The sequence below is a fragment of the Sorghum bicolor genome, chromosome 5 (genome assembly GCF_000003195.3).
Source record: "Sorghum bicolor cultivar BTx623 chromosome 5, Sorghum_bicolor_NCBIv3, whole genome shotgun sequence".
NCBI classification, from domain to species: domain Eukaryota; kingdom Viridiplantae; phylum Streptophyta; class Magnoliopsida; order Poales; family Poaceae; genus Sorghum; species Sorghum bicolor.
In genome coordinates this window covers 64,996,754-65,017,833 of record NC_012874.2, presented here as the reverse complement: position 1 = coordinate 65,017,833, position 21,080 = coordinate 64,996,754, and the positions used below count along the sequence as shown (strand labels likewise).

The 21,080-nt window shown below is 45.0% G+C and overlaps 3 protein-coding genes across 3 annotated transcripts; 2 read left to right on the top strand and 1 right to left on the bottom strand.

The window, feature by feature from the left end:
* Positions 819-4,418, top strand: LOC110435992. The gene is made up of 2 exons (XM_021462127.1): positions 819-860; positions 1,781-4,418. The coding sequence occupies exon 2, from the start codon at positions 1,791-1,793 to the stop codon at positions 4,416-4,418; it is 2,628 nt and encodes an 875-aa protein (XP_021317802.1). The 5' UTR covers positions 819-860; positions 1,781-1,790.
* On the top strand, positions 12,902-13,812 carry LOC8062686. The gene is made up of 4 exons (XM_021460745.1): positions 12,902-13,000; positions 13,081-13,344; positions 13,435-13,545; positions 13,638-13,812. Exons 1-4 carry the CDS (start codon positions 12,969-12,971, stop codon positions 13,735-13,737), a joined length of 507 nt encoding a protein of 168 aa, XP_021316420.1. The 5' UTR covers positions 12,902-12,968; the 3' UTR covers positions 13,738-13,812.
* Positions 14,724-15,839, bottom strand: LOC8071996 (F-box only protein 7). Its single transcript, XM_002449730.1, has one exon. The coding sequence runs from the start codon at positions 15,837-15,839 to the stop codon at positions 14,724-14,726; it is 1,116 nt and encodes a 371-aa protein (XP_002449775.1).

Genomic DNA, 21,080 nt, shown 5'->3' with positions numbered 1-21,080 from the left:
CATGTGAGCAGGTTGAACACATATGAGCAGGTTTCACCACAAAGAACCCAACTAGCTGATTGAGCTCAACAAAATTTATAACTCAATATTAAAGGATAATTGACAAATTTTGTATCACATCTAGCCACGCATACACCTTGCTAGTCACATACAAAAGAAGTACGACATGAGTTTTACTTAACTCGCATTCTCCATTAGCTAGATAAAGGATGGTTTTATCCAAATAGGAGATGGCCAAGTTAGCCAAGGATAAACAACGGGCGAGACATCAACAAGTCTCGACATGCTTTGCTCAGCCAAGCTCCAAATGCCAACTTCTCGGGGATTATACTTCAACATGTTGACATACTCCAGGAAATCGTCGGTAACGTAGGCGCAATCGGGTTTTAAACCAGGGAAATCCCTAACCGGAAGGCACATTGAGCCATTCAACCCAAGAAACAGTGCACAATCAGGCAAGCTCTTGATCATATCCATCCTCTGGCCATGGACACTACGTGAAAAACTTACTAAGAGAGCGCCCCTCCCCACACTGTAGGGGCGGTTAACATTTGAACCGCCCTTACAGTGGGTGGGCAGCCAAGCACAAAGCCAGCCGCCCTTGCAGTGTTCTCTGTAGGGGCGGTTGGTGTTACCAGCCGCCCTTACAGTGGGGGAGGCACTGTAGGGGCGGCTGGTAACACCAACCGCCCCTACAGAGGTCTGTAGCATAAGTAGCCAGCCCACTCTTCTTCCTCCCCGACGCCACTCACTTCCACTCGCAAAAAAAAGGTTTGGGAGGCCTTGGGCACCTCCCTAAAATCACTCTAGGAAGGGGGGAGGTTTTGAACTTAAATCCTTTGGTGGGGAGCTTGTTTAAGGTAAGAAAATGCTATTCCCACCCTCTAATCCATGTTTTATTGGTTGGTTAGTGAGCAATTTACATTTTGGTTTTCTCTCTCTTCCATGGAGCTTGAGCTTTGTGTTGACCAAATTAGAGCTTATCTATGATGCTATTAGTGTAGAATAGGTAGAGACACCACCTTGCACCATCAATTAGGTGATATAGCTTTATTTTATTGGAGATTAATTGTAGTTTCATGTATGGAGAGAAAAGGCATTCTAGATCTAGGGTTTCCTTTTTTTGTTTTTGTTTCATGAATTTGGAATGTGGTTGGCATGAATAGTTATTGGTAAACTAATAGTTATTGTTAATATTAATTGTTTCTAATAATGGTAGATCATAATTGGTAAAATTAATTATGTCTAATAATCGTTTCTAACACAATTATTACTAATAATGATAGATAATAATTGTTGCTAAAAATGGTAGATAATAATTGTTACTTATTAATTGTTGCTAATAATGGTAGATAATATTTGGTAATATTAATTATGTCTAATAATCGTTTCTAACACAATTATTACCAATAATGATAGCTAATAATTGTTGCTAATAATGGTAGATAATAATTGTTACTTATTAATTATTGCTAATAATGGTAGATAATAATTGGTACTTATTATTTGTTGCTAATAATGGTAGATAATAATTGTTACTTATTAATTGTTGCTAATAATGGTAGATAATAATTGTTACTTATTAATTGTTGCTAATAATGGTAGATAATAATTGGTACTATTAATTATGTCTAATAATCATTTCTAACACAATTATTGCTAATAATGATAGCTACTAATTGTTGCTAATAATGGTAGATAATAATTGTTACTTATTAATTGTTGCTAATAATTATTCTCAACTAATTAATTTTTTTATTTATGTAAAGATGGAGAATAGGGCTACTTGGATGTATGGTTTGCCAAGGTACTCACAAGCCTATGCTGATGAGGTGGACAAATTTATTACAATCGCAGTGAATCATGCAAAGACGTTGTCAACAGGAAATAATTGTTCAGTTATTTGTCCCTGTAAAGATTGCAAGAACCACTTAGCAACTTATGATGTGGAAATCATCAGATCACATCTGATTAGGCGAGGATTTGTCCCGAACTACACAGTATGGCTTCATCATGGTGAAGTAATGTTTCTTGATGGCAACGATGATGACCAAGAAGACGATGCTGAAGAAGGCCAATTGTTGTCCCAATACGCAGACATGTTTGAAGCACAAATGCAACATGATTCAGCAAATGAACAAGCACGTGGTGATGATGTCGGTGGTGTCGACAATAATGATGGGGATGTTGGCGGTGTTGACAATAATGATGTTGGAGCATGTGAGGGGGATGCAGAAAACTTTGACAACTTAGAGGAAATGCTTCGGGCCATTGGACCAGAAATACTACAACAGAAGAAGGGTCTAGAAAATCTAGAGCGGGTGAAAACAGCGTCAAAGGAGACTGTGTATGGTGTTGAGAAGGGCTGTCCAACACATTGGACACTGCTCCGTTTTGTGCTTGAGCTACTCATCCTGAAGGCTAAGTACGGCTGGTCAGACTGCAGTTTTGACGATCTGTTGCATCTTCTTTCATCTGTGCTGCCACTGCCGAACTTAGTTCCCTCCAACACATACCATGCTAAGAAGGTCATAAGTCCATTGACAATGGGTGTTGAAAAGATCCATGCATGCCCCAACCATTGTATCCTTTTTCGTGGTGAAACGTTCGAAGGTCTGGATAAATGTCCTCGTTGTGGGGCAAGTCGGTACAAGGACAATGACCTTTACAGTGGTGGAGAAGCCTCCACCGGGAACAAGAGGAGTAAGAAGGGTTCCAAAAAGGTGGTACAAGAATCTCGACCTCCAGAGGACACCCCATTAGGCAACGACGCAAAGAAGAGAAAAATTCCTGCCTTGGTAATGTGGTATCTGCCAGTGACCGACCGCTTGAGGCGTATTTTCCTGAACCCTAAGGAAGCCGCGCTCATGACATGGTGGGACGATGAGCGCAAGGTCGATGACGATGTGATTGCACACCCGGCCGATGGCAGTCAGTGGCAGGACTTCGATAATAACAACCCACTGTTCAGTTCGGACCCAAGGAATGTACGGTTTGCCTTGAGCACCGATGGAATGAATCCCTTCAACGAGAGGACGAGCAACCATAGCACTTGGCCAGTGATCTTGACCATGTACAACATCCCAACGTGGTTGTGTCAGAAGAGAAAGTATCTTTTCCTCACTGTTCTTGTTTCTGGCCCTCAGCAACCAGGCTTTGATATGGACGTGTTCCTCGAGCCTGTGATGGAAGAATTCGAGAAACTATGGAGGACAGGGGAGCTGATGTATGATGCTTTCCAAAAGGAGACCTTCACATTAAGAGCAATAATATTTGTGACTATCAACGACCACCCTGCATTGTTTGCCTTGTCTGGACAAATCAAAGGCAAGACAGGATGCTTAGTCTGTCTGGATGATACTAAATGGGTGTACCTAGATGGATCTAAGAAGATTGTTTACATCAGGAATCGTCGCTTTTTAAAGCAAGGTCACAAGTACCGCAGCAAAGTGTACTTAAAGTATTTTGGCAACATCCCAGAGGATGAAGATCGACCTCCGGAGAGACGTCATGATGGACAATATGTGTTCCAAATGGTGAAAAATATAAGTGTCATCTATGGAAAGAAGAAAATGGATGGAACACCTAGAGATAGAAGCACACCTCCTATTGAAGGCGTGCCTTTTAAGAAAAAGTCAATCTTCTTTCAGTATCTTGAATATTGGCAACAATTGGAGGTCCCCCATGCCATTGATGCTATGCATGTGCAGAAGAATGTCTTTGAGAGTCTCATCGCTACCTTGATGGACACACCGAAGTCAAAGGATAGTCTCAAAGCAAGGAGAGACATGGAGCAGCTACATGTGATGCCAGAGCTTCACCCGGTACTTGAGACAAAAACTGGAAAATACACCCTACCCGCGGCTAGCTACAACCTGGACCTAGAAGAGAGGAGAGGTTTATGCACTTCTGTGAAGGGGATCAAAGTCCCGACTGGGTTTTCGGCAAACCCGAAGAAGCTAGTGTCGATGAAGGACCTATCATTTCCACACTGCAAGGCTCACGATTGTCATATGATGCTGACGGTGTTCCTACCAATCGCAATAAGGGCTATCAAGCCAGAGTTTTTGAAGATGGCTATCACCCGCATGTGCTACTTCTGGTCGAAGATCTCACAGAAGAAGATTAGCAAGACAGAGCTGAGTGACCTACATGATTTTGTCGTAGAGACCCAAAACCAACTAGAGATGTGTTTACCTCCCGCTTTCTTCGACCCTATGGTACATCTCATGATTCACATGGTTCATCAGATACAGGCGTTGGGCCCTTGCTACTTGCATGAAATGTGGTCGTATGAGCGGTTCATGTCGGTTCTAAGTCGATATGTGCATAATCGTGCATACCCAGAGGGCTCTATGATAGAGGGCTACAGTAGTGAAGAAGTCATCGAGTGCTGTCAAGAGTACCTAAAAGTATAGAGAGGGATTGGTATTCCCGATTCTCACTACAAGGGTAGGCTGGCCGGGAAGGGCACAAATGGTAGAAAAATCTTCATCGACAATGAATACGCTGAAGTGAGTCGGGCGCACTACGCTGTCTTGGCGAGCACAAAACTGATGGAACCATATATTGATGAACACATGGAGATCATCCAATCAGAGAGAAATGGTCGTACAGGTGATTGGGTCATGAAACAACACAAGCAACGCCTAACTTCATGGTTGAAGGACCAAAACATACAGCCTGGAGAAACCATAGATTCTATTACCATCAGTAAGTTGGCAGCGGGGCCATCAAGACAGGTGACATCTTGGAGTTCTTATGAGATCAATGGGTACACATACTATACCCACGCAAAGGATAGTAAATGTGTGAACCAAAACAGTGGTGTTCGAGCAGTGGTTATCGGCGCAGGGGGACAAAAGATCGATTACTTTGGCATAATTGAAGATATATGGGAACTTGACTATGGAACTGAGGCACTAAATGTGGCCCTATTTCGATGTCGCTGGATCAAGCAACATGAATTCAATGAAATCGGATTGAGGGTCGTGGACCTTCACAGCATAGGCTACCAGGATGATCCATGGGTCCCGAAAACGTGCGTGTAGCAGTAAAAATTTGAAATTTCAAAATTTGAGTGGTCCAAACCATCTCATATGAAAAGTTGACCATGACACCAAATGTGTGTCTTGAGAAGGGGAACAAACTTTGTATTCATGACTTTTGCATCTGAGACCATCTCGGGTCCGGTCAAAGTGTATTTTGTCAAAAATCCAATGTTTGACTTGGTCAAACTAGGTCAAACTAGGCAATAAAAGACCTCAAATGAAAAAAAATTGAATACAACATAGTTAGATCTCATCAAGGTCTACCTTTGGTACACAATACATTTTTGCATTTGGAAAAGTTAAAGAAAACTCAGTTCACATGTTTTGAAAACCCAAGGCGTGGCTTGGACAAACCTGGTCAAACGAGTGAGTAAATGACCTCAAATGAAAAACTTTTGAATACAAGGTAGTTAGAGCTCATCAAGATACACATTTCATACATAGGACATTTTTGCATTTGAGAAAGTGTTTGTAAACTCTAGTCACAAAATCTTGAATCACACATAGACTTTATGAAACTACATGCGGGACTTGTGGATTTAGAACTGCACTTTCTTAACGCTTTGTCAAATGCAAAAATGTCCTATATATCAAATGTACATCTTGATGAGTGGAACAAAGTTGCTATTCATGACTTTCGGAGTTGGGGCCATTTAGGGTCCCGAAAACGTGCGTGTAGCAGTAAAAATTTGAAATTTCAAAATTTGAGTGGTCCAAACCATCTCATATGAAAAGTTGACCATTACACCAAATGTGTATCTTGAGAAGGGGAACAAACTTTGTATTCATGACTTTTGCATCTGAGACCATCTCGGGTCCGGTCAAAGTGTATTTTGTCAAAAATCCAATGTTTGACTTGGTCAAAGTAGACAAAAATGAATAAACTTTGCATATATATATATATATATATAAACTAATCATAAAAATGTATGAAATAATTCAAAATTATTACATATTAGGTCAAGTGAGGCACTAAAGAATTTTTAAGTTTACACAATTTTATTTTTTAATTCCAAACCAATTTAGTTTGAAATTATATAATGTATATAAATTAAAGATACAAAAACTTGGAATAGTTTGAAATTATATAATATATATAAATTAAGTATAAAAATACATGGAATAAATTAAAATTATTATATAAATACATTTTGAACTTTAACTAAATTAAAAAAATGATTTTAAATTTCAAGAAAACCACAATAAGGGCGGTTCACATCTGAACCGCCCTTACAGTGGGGCTGCCCTCCATAAAACCCCCTTCCGTTCGCAGCGCCTAAGCCAGGGCGTTCTCATTCGCAGTTGGACGCCGTCAGGCTGCCCGATTCCCCCCGATCGGAACCCTAGCCGCCGCCGCCCGATTTCCACGCCACCACTCTCCTCCCCCTCCCCCTTCGCCGGTGCCGTGCAACGCCACCACTCTCCTCCCCGCGCTCTCCTCCCCCTCCCCCTTCGCTGGTGCCCGTGCCACGCCACCACTCTGCTGCCGCCGGGAGCCAGATCTGCACACGGCCGCCCGCCCACGCGCGCCTCCACGAGCTCGGCGAGTCTGGCCGAGGACCTCGGTCGTCCACGAGCTCTTCGTCGGCGCGTCCACGAGCTCTTCTTCCGCGAGCTCGACGACCTGCTTCCGTCCATGTGCGAGCCCGTGCGCTCCGCCCTGTCAGAACCCTAGACGTCGCCGAGGGCCGAAGATCCACGCGCGGCCGCCCGCCCGTCGGTGAGCCTGGGCACTCCGCCTGCTAGGAACCCTAGGCGCCGCCCGTCCGCGACTCTCTCCTTCTCCTCCAAAGGTATGTGAGTTTGCTCACTTTGCTTTTTTGAAACCATCTAGTTTCATAGGCTGCTCAGGTATGTGAGTTTGCTCACTTTGCTTTTTTGAAACCATCTAGTTCTATATGCATGATCTGCAGTAGATTTTAGGTGCCTAGCAAAGTCACAAAGGTATATATACTTGTTGTCTGTACTGGTGTCTGCGAGGGTTATAACTATGTTTGAAATTCTGGTAGCTCTGTGTTTGAAGTCTTGTAGACATTGCTGCAGTAGTTGAAGCAGCTGGATGGTTTTACCTTTGCACGTTCTGAATATATCAAACTTTTGGTAATAGAAGTCTCTTTCATTTCTGCTATCAGCAGATAGCTATAATCCGGGGCTCTGATGTCATAATCGATGTCGATCATACTACTGTAATTGTCTTTTAGAGCTATGTTGTCTGGTTAATGATGCTTTTGCCTGAGTCATATTTGACATGAATATTATTATAGATTCAGGAAATGTTCCCTCAATCATCTATTATCTTTATGTTTGACTCTGAACTCTATTTGTATGATCTTTGACTTCTAGTTTGTTCCATTATCATTTTATAGTCAATCTGTTTACTTTGACTTCTATGCCTTGCATTAGCTTATCATTTGATAGTCAATCTGTTTCTTATTTCTCCCACAAGTTACATAGTTTAGTCACTGGTTACCTATTACTGGTTACGTTCTGGTGGCTTACTGTCATTTTAATTTGTGGCTTACTGTAATCCTACTACTACTGCTTTTGTACTACAACTGTACTACTACTCTCTCTATGACAGTTTTATATACTGAGGCATAATTACTGTTGTTTATATAGCAGGCTGCTTATATGCCACTCCTCTCTACTACTACTACTACTACTACTACTCTACTGTTGTGGTGGCTTACTGTAATCCTACTACTACTGCTGCTTATATGCCAGTCCTCTCTACTACTACTACTACTACTCTCTACTACTACTCTACTACTACTCTACTACTAGTCCTAGCTGCTGCTCTACTCTAGTACTCTACTAGTACTACACTACTGTTGGGGCTTACTGTCATTATAATTTGTGGCTTACTGTAATCCTACTACTACTGCTGTTGTGCTCCAACTCTACTACTACTGCACTAGTCTACTACTAGTGCTAGCTGCTGCTCTACTCTAGTCCTAATTCTACTACTCTTCTCTCCTACTTCTATGATTTTTCTTCTCTCCTTTGTTTTGCCGATGATTAGATTGTCTAAGTCCATTCATTATATGGAATATGAGCTGATGATCAGGAACTTGTGAGGAACTTGGCATCGTTACCAGCGGCCCCTATATGACCTCATCTTCTCTATTACGATGCCTTTATGCTCCAAGTTCATGATCAAATGATGATTGACATGGTACTGAGGCCTTCACTACTTGTAATACTTTTTTTTTCAAAATTTCTTGCTCGATGATACTAAAGGTGTAGTGAGACAACATGACAGTCAAATACCCATAGCTTCTCCTAGACCAAAAGCTTCTGGGGGAAACTCGTCTCGAATGGAGTGCCATTGGATACTAGCCTCCCCCAGAGGTTTTTGGTCTTGTAGTGCAAATGGGTTTTCTCTTAACCTATTACTGACTGTCATATAAGTCTATGATCTATGATCACCACAGAGCAGCGGATGGCTCTATAAAGCAGCAACCCGCTAATTTGAGGGCACATTTGTTTCTCCTTCTTCTTCTTCTACTACTACCAAACTAATTTGTCTCCTTTGTGTGTTCTCTCTCCTATCTTCTCCTCTCATCTGCTGCTGCTGCTACTACTAAAGCACTGCTGCTACTACTAAAGCACTGCTGCTCTCTCTTCTCCTCTCTTCAACCTACTTCTCTGTTTTGATGCCTTGATGCTCCAAGTTCTTGATCAAATGATGGTAGACATATTTCTAAGGCCTTTTTAAAACCTTTCCCTCTCCTCACCTCTCCTTCCTCTCTGCTCTTTCTGTCTCTCTTCTATTTTCTACTCTCATCCTCTCTCCAACACTGCTGCACTAGTCTACTACTAGTCCTAGCTGCTGCTGCTGCTGCTGCTACTACTACTACTACTACTACTACTACTACTACTACTACTACTACTACTACTACTACTACTAATACTACTACTAAAGCACTGCTGCTCTCTCTTCTCCTCTCTTCAACCTACTTCTCTGTTTTGATGCCTTGATGCTCCAAGTTCTTGATCAAATGATGGTAGACATATTTCTAAGGCCTTTTTTAAACCTTTCCCTCTCCTCACCTCTCCTTCCTCTCTGCTCTTTCTGTCTCTCTTCTATTTTCTACTCTCATCCTCTCTACAACACTGCTGCACTAGTCTACTACTAGTCCTAGCTGCTGCTCTACTCTAGTACTCTACTAGTACTACACTACTGTTGGGGCTTACTGTCATTATAATTTGTGGCTTACTGTAATCCTACTACTACTGCTGTTGTGCTCCAACTCTACTACTACTGCACTAGTCTACTACTAGTGCTAGCTGCTGCTCTACTCTAGTCCTAATTCTACTACTCTTCTCTCCTACTTCTATGATTTTTCTTCTCTCCTTTGTTTTGCCGATGATTAGATTGTCTAAGTCCATTCATTATATGGAATATGAGCTGATGATCAGGAACTTGTGAGGAACTTGGCATCGTTACCAGCGGCCCCTATATGACCTCATCTTCTCTATTACGATGCCTTTATGCTCCAAGTTCATGATCAAATGATGATTGACATGGTACTGAGGCCTTCACTACTTGTAATACTTTTTTTTTTCAAAATTTCTTGCTCGATGATACTAAAGGTGTAGTGAGACAACATGACAGTCAAATACCCATAGCTTCTCCTAGACCAAAAGCTTCTGGGGGAAACTCGTCTCGAATGGAGTGCCATTGGATACTAGCCTCCCCCAGAGGTTTTTGGTCTTGTAGTGCAAATGGGTTTTCTCTTAACCTATTACTGACTGTCATATAAGTCTATGATCTATGATCACCACAGAGCAGCGGATGGCTCTATAAAGCAGCAACCCGCTAATTTGAGGGCACATTTGTTTCTTCTTCTTCTTCTTCTACTACTACCAAACTAATTTGTCTCCTTTGTGTGTTCTCTCTCCTATCTTCTCCTCTCATCTGCTGCTGCTGCTACTACTAAAGCACTGCTGCTACTACTAAAGCACTGCTGCTCTCTCTTCTCCTCTCTTCAACCTACTACTACTACTACTAAAGCACTGCTGCTGCTACGACTACTACTAATGCTGCTGCTGCTGCTACTACTACTACTAAAGCACACTTTATTCCTTTCATCTGTTAGAACAAATCACGAAATGACACGGACAACAAGCAATGCAGCCCGATCCAACGAACATGAAGAGCACCCTAGCCCTAGAGAGCAAGAAATACATGATCAGTTTTCTCAGGAACAGTTTGATGAAGAAGTGGGCAATGGTGTAGCATTTATGCTTACTCAGGAGGAGTCTGGCGAGGAGCAAGGGGGAGAAGCGGGAAGAGGAGAGACTGATGAAGGATCTAGCAAGGACGATGACTCAACCTCGGGATATGAAAGTCCTGAGGATCCACACCCATGTGAACCTAGACGGAAGCCAACGACGGATGAGTTGGACAAGGACTTTGACCCAAACGAGGAGGTAGGGATATGAAGGTCACTTAGTAAACCATAAATTTTGGTAACGATATGGTTGTGTTACCTCTACTAACACTTTGACCTGTTGTTTATACAGGTCCCTCCTAAACCTCCAAAAAGACCACGTCGGCGTCCGACACGTTTCGCCGGACACGACGGGGCAAGGGAAAGGAGGGCAGAGGCAACAGGCACAGAGACTACGATTGTGGCCTCTGCTCCGCAACCTGAAGGCACAACCTCGGCCTCGACTACCAAAGTGAAAAGGAAAGGAGGGGTCAGAAAGCCAAACCACTATCCAAATGCAAAAATGGTTTATGTGATTGATGAGGTTGGGGAAGAAGGGCAGATCCTTAAGCCAAAGGAGTTCCAATCAAAATTCCGCAATGCAATTGGGGCCCTAGTCAGAGACAAGTTGAACCCATCAATCCGTAATTGGCACGACTATCCAGAGGACATAAAGGATGACCTATGGAAAAATCGTCTGTTGGTCAATTTTAATTTTAGGATTCCGGCAGAGAAGCTACCCCTAGTAAGACGACGTGCTATGAAGATGATGGGAGAATCCTTCCGACGTTGGAGGAATGAGCTGAACACCGAGTACATCAAAAAGGGGTTAACTCCGTACCATAAGTATGGACACATCACTCCTGCTATCTGGGCGTTGCTCGTGGCTGAGAAGACTGCACCAGAATCTTTGGCCTTAAGTGAAAAGAACAGCTTGCAGGCGAAGAAGAACATCCACCACCCTCGTCTAGGCCCCGGTGGCTACGAGGGCAAGGAAGAGATGTTGAGAAAGATGGAAGAGGAGGCCGTAGCTGCTGGGAATACAAAAGTAATGAAATTGAAGCCACGCACCAAGCGTTGGCTCTTTGCCAGGAATCTTGAAGAATCAGGCAGCAGTCTGAAATTTGCCAAGCCAGAGACCGAGGAGGCAGTGTCAAGGATAATGAAATATTCTGAAGACATCGAGAAGGGCTCATTCACTCCTTCTAGAGAGAAGGACGAGCTTAGCCTTGGCTTGGGAAACCCCGAGCACCCAGGCCGTGTCAGGGGGTTAGGGAAACATAAGACCTGGAAGGAAGGATTTCGAGAGGATGTGGAGATGTACAAGAAACATGGTAGAAACCGGGAGGAGAGTCTTGCCACCCTAGTGAAGACCCTAGTTGCCAAGGAACTACAGGAGCAAGGACTGTCTACTGAGCGACGGTCACAAATGGAGCCGCCTAGGGATTTGGTTCTAGTTGGTAGCCCTCCAAATGTTCAAAGCAGCCAAGGTTCCAATGCAGCCTCCGCCTCAGTCGATCACATACGGGTGCCAACTCGTTGCATCCTGTTGATTCCCATCGGTAGGGGACAGGAGATGGCTGAGGTGGCAACGGGTCTGGCACATCCTCCAATTCCAGGCGACATCTGGCACCATAAACCGGTCCCGGCCGACTATAGTAAGGTTGAGGTGCATACCGTGAATCCCGAGTACGCGAAGCATAAGATTGAACACCCAACTAGCGAGGGGATTCGTGAGCTTGGACTACTCATGAAACAGTTCATCCTATGGTACAAAAAGGATATTGTGTTGAATGTTTCCTCGCCAACTCCAAGTGATGTACACCTGGAGAGAGTCCACCTTGAGGATGGAGCGGTGTATTCACCGTCTCATGAGGACCACTTGATGCATGAGAGGGTACCGGCTTCTCCAACCGCTGGTGAGCAAGGGGTCGAGCCAGGGCATGATGAGACGCCACATGAGCCTCAAATAGGTGAACCTTCTGTAGCTCGTGCGGAGCCAGAGCATGAGATGCCACATGTGCCTCAGAGTCCGCAATCTTCTACAGCTCGTGCCGAGCCAAAGCGTGATGAGACACCACATGTGCCTCATAGCCCAAAACCTTCTACAGCTCGTGCCGAGTCAGAGCATGACGAGACACCACATGTGCCTCCTAAGCCACAACATTCTCCAGCTCGCCCCGAGCAAGGCCATGATGAGATGGCACAGACTTTTCAACAAGCACCGCCGACACATGAAGAACTACTCCCTCTAGTATGTGAAGCTCGTGAAAAGATCCCCATCATGATAAGGTCGACAGGGTCAAAATCTTTTGTGGATATGAATGTCTCGGGTATGTACAAGTGGTATGCTCATGACCAGTTCAAGCCTGAGAACCAAGGCCCGAACAAATTTGCCTACAGGATGCCCACTGACACCTCAGACTACACAACGATAACAAAGTATCCAGATGTTGAAACCATCAAGTGGTCAAAGGATTGCCCGAAAGAATATGTAAAAGGCAAACGTTTCCTACCAAACCGGGTCTTGTGTAAGATGCCATATGGAATGAGAAGGTTCCATGATTGGTACTACTTGCATGTTTCACGTACAGAACTGAATGTGTTGGAAGCAGTAATACCTGCTTGCACATTTGGAGGCCCTGCTTCGGGTATTGCCTTTGACTTCAGCGACATCCAATCATGCTTTCACCTTAGTTCAATGTCGATGAATCTGATTCGCACTTGGTGCCTGTAAGTCCTCTTCCTCTTGATATGATTTGAAAGTAACCTAGTTGGATTTTGCTAAAACTAACTTACGTCATGATTTTTAGAATGCAAGCAAACTTTATGAAATCTACACGCTCAACGAAAGCCGGGTATGTAGACCCTATGCCTATAGCACAAATAAATTTTAATTACCCATCGAGATGGGAATTGGATGCGCCACAGCTAGCTGCTGGAGGGACGTTGGCGGAGAAAGAAAAGATCCGTGCGGCCAAAATAAGAGAAGAGTCTCTTAAGGTTGCGGCATGGCTTGCCGTATGTTTAAAGAATCTCCAACACTTCGAAACAATATGGATTCCATACCACTTCAAGTAAGTTCGATTAATTGTATACTTAACGATTGTTCGGTTTATCTTATTTTGATGCAAAGGTACTAATGTATTTATTTAAAATTGTTGTAGCAATCACTGGATAGTCATAGGTCTCGATGTCGGGATGAACATGGCATGGATTTGTGATTCTGCAGATTTTGACCCTCACACATATAAAGACTTCATGTCAATTCTCATTACGTAAGCAAATTTGTAATCCTAGTAACCTTATATGATTCACTTTAATATCGACTTCTGCATACTACAAGTCACATCGATTCTCATTCAAACAGGGCATTCAGGGCCTATGTCAAGAATCACAAAGGAAGGCATGATCCAGGTCTGGGGAGCCACTTGCGTTTCAAATCTCTATGTTCGGTAAGTGCGACTTAGTTTGGCATAAAATTACTAATTTTTTCAGTACTTATACTTGACACATCTCCATTTGCAAATTGAAACAAAGTTTCCCAAGCAAAGGCCAGGGAGTCTGCATTGTGGATACTATGTATGTGCTTTCATCAGTAACACAAAAGGCTACAGGAGACACCCTGAATTGGTAAGTTTGAATCTCTTAGTGGGTTGTAGTATGAAAACATAGTATTTCTCACTTAGCTTTGCAATCTCTTCTTTACACTAGACCTAAACTTGTCTTTTACGATCTTGTAGTGGAAAGAAGAAAAAGGACTAAAAAGGGATGTCTACAGGGATGATGACCTCTTAGAGATTGTCGGTGACCTTTGCAACTTTATAATGGACCATGTTGTTTATTACAAAGGTGATTACCATAACCCACAGTCCGACTTAGGTAGCAATCCTCTTTACCAGCACCTCCGTCAGTGGGATAGGCTATGTCTAGGTCGTTGATTACATGTGAACTTGTTGGAATGGACTGTGATCGATTTGTATTAGTACCTGAAAAATTTCGGACTCTTTTGGATAGATTTGGACATGGAAACATTTTGGACTTGAAATGTGGTGCTGTGTATATGTATGGATATTTATGTTGTGAATCTGTGATGTTTTCTGTCTCTGATTATATATGTATATATGTATGTGGTGCTGTGCTGTCAACTCGATTATTGTAATTTTTATTTTTTTTTCTGAAAAATAACTGTAGGGGCGGTTCTAGATAGAGCCGCCCTTGCAAATACAGATAATAGAGGCGGCTGAGACACAAGCCGCCCTTACTAAGGCTCACTATAAGGGCGGCTGGAAGCACCAACCGCTCTTACAGTAGGCCACTGTAAGGGCGGCTGTTGTTTCCAACCGCCCTTACAGTGGGCCTCTGTAAGGGCGGCTGGTGTTGAACCGCCCTTACAGTGAATTCCACTGTAAGAGCGTTTGCATAAGGGCGGCTGGGCCAGCCGCCCTTACAGAGCTTATTTAGCCGCCCCTGCAGTACCTGACTGTAGTAGTGGGAGTTCAACCTTGTAGAGCTGCACATCAGTCGTGACCAGCTCCAAGAACGGGTCCTGGATGTCATCTTCGTCCACGTAGTCCGGCGGAAGCTCCACCGGCGTTAGCAACTCGACATAGGTCCTCCGCCTCCAGACTTGTAAGATGTCACCTCGGGGTGTCTGCACGAGGTACTTGGTGTAGTTGGCCGATTTGGGCACGCCGGCGAGGACCTTGGCGGCCACCGGAGTTGGACCATCAAGGTCCAAGCTGTAGATGGCGGCATCAGATCCAAGCACGTAGAACAAGCCATCGGCGTCACTGTACATGATGTCGACGTAGAAGAACCTCCATGGGAGGCCGGCGGTGTTCTCCGGCGCCACCCATGTCCAACGCTCGTCGCCGATCCTGGCGAACGAGATCTCGCCGTGCGGCATGTGCAGTAGCAGCACGACGCAGGCGCGTCCGGCGGACGGGCTGGCCGAGATCGCCACCCGGTGGTACATGTAGTAGTGCGCCTGGTCCAACTCCAGCATGGTCGGCTTCGTGTCGATCTCACATCGACGCTTCGAAGGATTGTACTCGCCGCATAGATTCTCGTAGACGAGGTATGCCGGGTCGCCCTGCTCGTCCGTGCCGCGCTCGACGTGGTGGAGCGCAGCGATGGGCGGCAGCGCGACCTGGTCGCCGGTGACGGGGTTGAGGAGGTGCAGGTCGGAGGCCTCGTCGGCGGTGACCAGCCAGCCGTGGCCGGAGCCCAGCAGAGGCCGGCGGGCGAGTGGGGCACGAGGGAAGGGGATCTGCAGCGTGACGCCGGTGGACGGGCAGTGGAGAACGGCGGCGCCGGGGGCGACGGCGTCGGAAGCGTAGAGCAGACAGGGCGGCTGCCTCGGCGATGGGAGGCGCAGCCGCCGGAACGCGACGTACGCTGCGTGCCAGGATGCGCAGACGGCGCCCGAGCGGATGGCGTCGGCGACGTGCAGCGCTCCAAGAACGCTTACCAGCAGATCCTCCGGCAAGCGAGACCAATCTCGGCCAGCGACGGTGTCGGCGACAACACCGGAGCCGGCCGATCGTCTGCTGTCCGTTGCTGCTTCCATAGCGACGTCCACGTCGTCGTCGGCGAAGCCGGTGAGGGAAAAATTGGAATTTTGCACAGCTGGAGTCCCGCCCCGAAAAAAACTGGTACTCTCTCTATATGCGCCGCCTCTGCTTCCGGTGAGGCACGCCGTCGTACGGAGTACGTGTTTGTACTGGATCCGAAATAGGTTCGTAGGATCTCAACAGTACATGTATACAAACAAAAAGGTACACCCTTTTTGATGAAATACTTCATCGGTTTCTAAATAACTGTTGTTTACACTTCCCGAGAAATAACTTTATACTTATGGTACATAATTAGTATTATTAGAAAGATCTTTGAATCTTGTTTTTTTAGTAAATTTATTTAAAGATATAAATATTGCACGTATTTTATATAAATGAAGTCAAACTTGTGACATGCACACCAACGATGATAATTAAATAGGGACGGTGGGGGTACAAAGGGCGATGAATCATGTCCGACAATACAAGAAGCTCTAGGAACTCTGAATAGTTGTTTGAATACCGAGTTACATTTCCGTACGATTCATGCTAATATTGACATTCTTGGGGCCATAGAATGGAAGAGATTATTAAATTTATTAGGTTTTGAACTTCTACTTTTGTTTAGAATTTAGGTGTTATTTTTCCTTTGCTTACAAAAAATCAAAGAAACACTAATCCAGTTTCATAACCTTTCCCAAACAACAACCAACTTTCCAACGATTTACAAAAAGTGATTTCCAAAAATTTCTAAATGCAGCAACATGATTTTTCTTTTTTCACACTGAGGTGGTTTTAGGCCGTTTTTGTGACCGCCTCGGTTAATAAAAAATAACTGCCTCCGTTAAAGGTCAAGAAAAATACTTTATGTAGTAGTGGCAACTATGATATTCCTGTTGAGTCCTATGTAGTCCGAATATAGGTCATAGAAGTAGGACACGGTTACATCGAAGGGAGAGGTTAATGTACTCGAAAGTCCTTAAGTAATGTCTCTTATGTGTAGATACGATGACGATATTAACAATGATTGCTAGGTGTAATTGTACTAATAGTATTCTTAGACATATAGTTAGAATGGCTTAGGAATATTCTTTTACTCTGGCTAATACTATGCTAATACTATAGAATGGAGTGCTCTAGGTATATTTATCATTTATGACTTATTACTTATCATTTATTATATATTATCTTATGACTTGTGACACATATCCCTGTTACGAGTAAATTGATTAGACATGGTTAACTCTCTATTGCATGTACAAGTGATCATTATCATATATTCCTTAGTCATCCCTTCCTAGTGATAAAAATATAAGTAACGGTACATGGAATACTCCTCGTAAAATGTTGCAGTGATATAGTTAATTTGTATGCTTGCAGATATCATTTCCTATCTTTGTCTTCTACCAAGTTACATGAAATAATAAGATATCTACTTAGTAGTAATGCTAATGCCATTAAACATTTCTAGCTCTATTACTAGGAATGCCAACCTAATATAATGCTTAGAGATGTAGGTAGTTAATAAGTGACTAGCTAAACCAAGTGTTACATTAATAAATACTATAAGCATTTCTAGTGCCATTAATGTGGATGGAGTTAAAACTCTATTCTTAGTAGTGATGCTAAGAAATATCAACACACTCCCTACGCTGTTACTAGCCCCTAAGTGTTGTCGCTTGGGGCATTCGAGCACCCTCCTGACTATAATGTGATACGACATCAGAGGGCCGTGGAGGGTGCCGCAAGCCACACTGCATGCTCTGACGAAGGGGCGCGACTAAGCGGGCAATACATCGCCACTGCCTACCACGGTGCAGCATGACGATGAGGGGGACTAGATTATATTGCCTTTCCCCTCTGGGGACCTGGCCAACAGGACTTGCATGGAAGGAGCGGTGCCACCCCTAGAGCTTCTTCCTTGGTACTCTTTTGTTTCTCCTCCTTCTCCCTTGTACGCCAAGGCACCTCCTTGAACTATAAAGGTGAGGACTTGGAACCCTTCTAGGGCAAGCTTTCTGAACTTCTCTATGTTCAACAGCACACAACTCTGACCACACACAACATAGAGACTTGGAGGCCGTCTCCCTCTTTCGCCGATTTGTAACCCCTACACAAACTAATCAAATAGCGGGTAACACAACAGCTAGCGCTGCGACTGGAGTTGGGATGTTCTGCTCGATCCAGTATAATTCATTGTGTCTATCTTTGCTAACCATCTGAGCCTAAATGCGCAATCACACAAAGTTACTAGCCAATATTTAACACCGACAAACTTCAACATACTTTGCTCTACCATATCCCAAATACCAATTTCTCGCCTGTTATGCTTCAAGAAGTTGATATGTTAAAAAAAAGCCGTTTGGAGCCATGCTCAACACAGAAACCCGGTTAGCCGAGGTGCTAAAGTGAAATAAGGAGACTAATTGGGTTAGTTATTATGATTAAATCTAGAATTGATAGCTCTTTGGCGTGTATAACTTTGGCTTAAAAATCCCAAAAAATAAATGTCCATTTAAGAAATTAGTACCAAGGATATTAATTATTTCCATTCTGGTACTGTTTGGAATAGCACGTATATCTCGTAATGGTAGCTATATAAACAGTGTAAAAGTGACTTCCATCTTCCACCCTGTTCTAGAGTACCACTTTAGCATTATTTTTAAGCGAACGAACAATATTTTTTCCTCTCACAACAAAACGGTATAAACCATATTTTAGGGAAACAACGTGTGTTTAGTACTAGTCATTCAGTCATTCTAGTCATACCTGGTGGAAGATGGAATCAAATTCAGAGGGTGGAAGATGAAAATTGCCACGGATCATCAAGCTATGTTTCTACTTCACAACTTATAATACACTCTTCAACTCACTTTCCCTATATAATTAACAATATTATATAAATATATTTCATATATAACTATATATTAGCTTAAGTTAATTTGTACCTAAATTATGACACGTGCGGACCAGCAGGGCATTCGAACGCCCGCACCTGCAGTCCGCTTCCACGCATTTCACTAGCCCCACGTAGGCCCATGCGCCAAAGGCACCTAATTAATCGAGAGCTGCCTCAAGCCACCGATGACCACTGTTGCATGGGCGTGGTTTGCCCGCCACGACTTAGGCCTTATTTAGTCCGCTCTAAAACCAAAAAGTTTTCAAAATTCTTCGTCACATCGAATTTTACGATATATGCATAAAACACTAAATATAAACGAAAACAAAAACTAATTACACAGTTTGCCTATTGTGGGGGTATAAACCCCTATACCCTTACGGCTAGACTTGGGCCAAGAGGCTTGGCCCATTACGAGACAAGTTCGGGGCTTGATCCGATTGCTCGGAGTTTCGTGCAAGGAAACAAGACGCGGAGATCAAGCAGGATTCTAGTCGGTTAGAATAGGAATTGAGATCGAACTATCTATGGCAATTGTAACCGATTAGGATTAGTTTCCAGATCTGTAACCCTGCCCTCTGGATTATATAAGGAGAGGCAAGGGACCCCCTAGGACACATTATTCTCTCAACACAAATCAATACAAGACGCAGGACGTAGGTATTACGCCAACTCGGCGGCCGAACCTGGATAAAAAATTTGTCCGTGTTTTGCGTCACCATCGAGTTCGTAGTTTGCGCACCGTCTACCGATAAACTACTACCGTGGGTATACCCCAAGGTAGACTGCCGACTAGCTTTCGTCGACAGTGGCGCGCCAGGTAGGGGGTGTGCGTACAACTTCTCTGGCGAACAAGATGGTCATCGTTCCAGCTTCCGCGGCCGTGCCTGAAGGCCTCACGTTCACCGTCGGCCAGATCACGTGGACGACGCGCGGCGGCAGTCTCACGACCGCGGTTTCGGAAGGAACCCAGATTCGATCTGGGACAACAACGGCATCGGCTCCGACCACGCTTATGCCGAGCACACGACCACTGCCCCCTCGTTACAAGGGGAAGAAGGTCGACGGCTCGAACCTCTTCCGAGCCCTTGATCGCGCTGATCTCAAGCTTCTCGAAGCTTGCCGACTACTAGAAGGGATCTCGCACCAGTCTGATCAAGCCACGCCAACGGACTTTTTCAACTCCTGCCGGCCAACTCGTGTCTCCACACACGAACGGCTGGGTACGTCTCTGACGATAACTTCCACCCCCTCAGGACGGTCCGTTGAACTCAAGGCTGATCCGGACCAAGGCTCCCCTTACGGGCTGAACAACTCTGCCGTCCACTACTCACGGCACATCCAATCCCTTTTCAACGGGGCGGGTTGGTCGCCACGGCGGAGCAGTCGACCAGCTCGTCACTACGTCAACATGGTGACGATCCGAGAACTACGGGACGGCCAGGCTTCCAGCACAAACTCCAGCACTGGGTCCGTTCCCACCGAAGTCATAAACTCCGAGGACGAAGACTACGACCTGGATCTACCGCCATACCCTCCGGGTTTCTCTCGTTTCCCGGTCTTTCCACCCCGACGAGGAGACCTCGTCTTCAATGTCAGCGCCGATGAACCGGTCGTTGACGGAGAGACAGACGAGCAGAGGTAGCTCCGCGAGCAGCGCAATGCCGACCGCGCCCGACGACGCGCGGACGAGGAACGACAACTCCCGCCGCACAACCTCAGCGACGCTTTCGACATGGTCGGGGATCAACAAGTCTACAAAACGCCGAGCGCTAACGTGGCCGCCGCTATGGCAAACTTAGACCGACTCCCTGACACTCCTGAGTGCCAGGGTGTCCGATCCAGCGTCCGTGCGCACCTGATCGCCGCGATGGGACAGACAGCCACCTTGCTCAAATGGGTCCAAGCAATCTCCTACGCAGAGGTCTCCTCCGACCATACTCATCACAGTCAGACCTCGCCACAGCCCACCGAGCGTCACCATAGCCGCTCCCCCAATAATCATCGGAGGGGCTCACGACGCGACAACGGTGGTCGGGACGCTGGTGGCTACCGCGAGCAGAATCGCGGTCGTGGCCAGGAAGTGAACCAGAACAGGGATCTGCGACACAACATCCCTCCCAAAGACGCCCGGGACTGCATCAACAGATGCGCTACGGAAAGAGCAGTGCACGAAAACCTGCGTCGCATTGAGTACGACGCCACGCACGGTCCTCCCGACCTGAGACAATTCTCCTCACACCTTCGCCAGGTCGTGTGGCCCCGCAATTTCAAGCTCGAGAAACTCAAAAAATACGACGGCAAGGAAAACCCAGAGAACTGGATCACTCTCTATGAGATTGCAGTCCGTTCAGCA

Excerpts from the sequence above, each read along its gene's own strand:
- LOC8071996 (XM_002449730.1), bottom strand. The coding sequence starts at position 15,839 with ATGGAAGCAGCAACGGACAGCAGACGATCGGCCGGCTCCGGTGTTGTC.
- LOC8062686 (XM_021460745.1), top strand. The coding sequence starts at position 12,969 with ATGTCGATGAATCTGATTCGCACTTGGTGCCT. Across the intron at positions 13,345-13,434 it reads TGGATTCCATACCACTTCAA|CAATCACTGGATAGTCATAG; the intron begins GTAAGTTCGATT and ends AAATTGTTGTAG. Across the intron at positions 13,546-13,637 it reads TTCATGTCAATTCTCATTAC|GGCATTCAGGGCCTATGTCA; the intron begins GTAAGCAAATTT and ends TCATTCAAACAG.
- LOC110435992 (XM_021462127.1), top strand. The coding sequence starts at position 1,791 with ATGTATGGTTTGCCAAGGTACTCACAAGCCTATGCTGATGAGGTGGAC.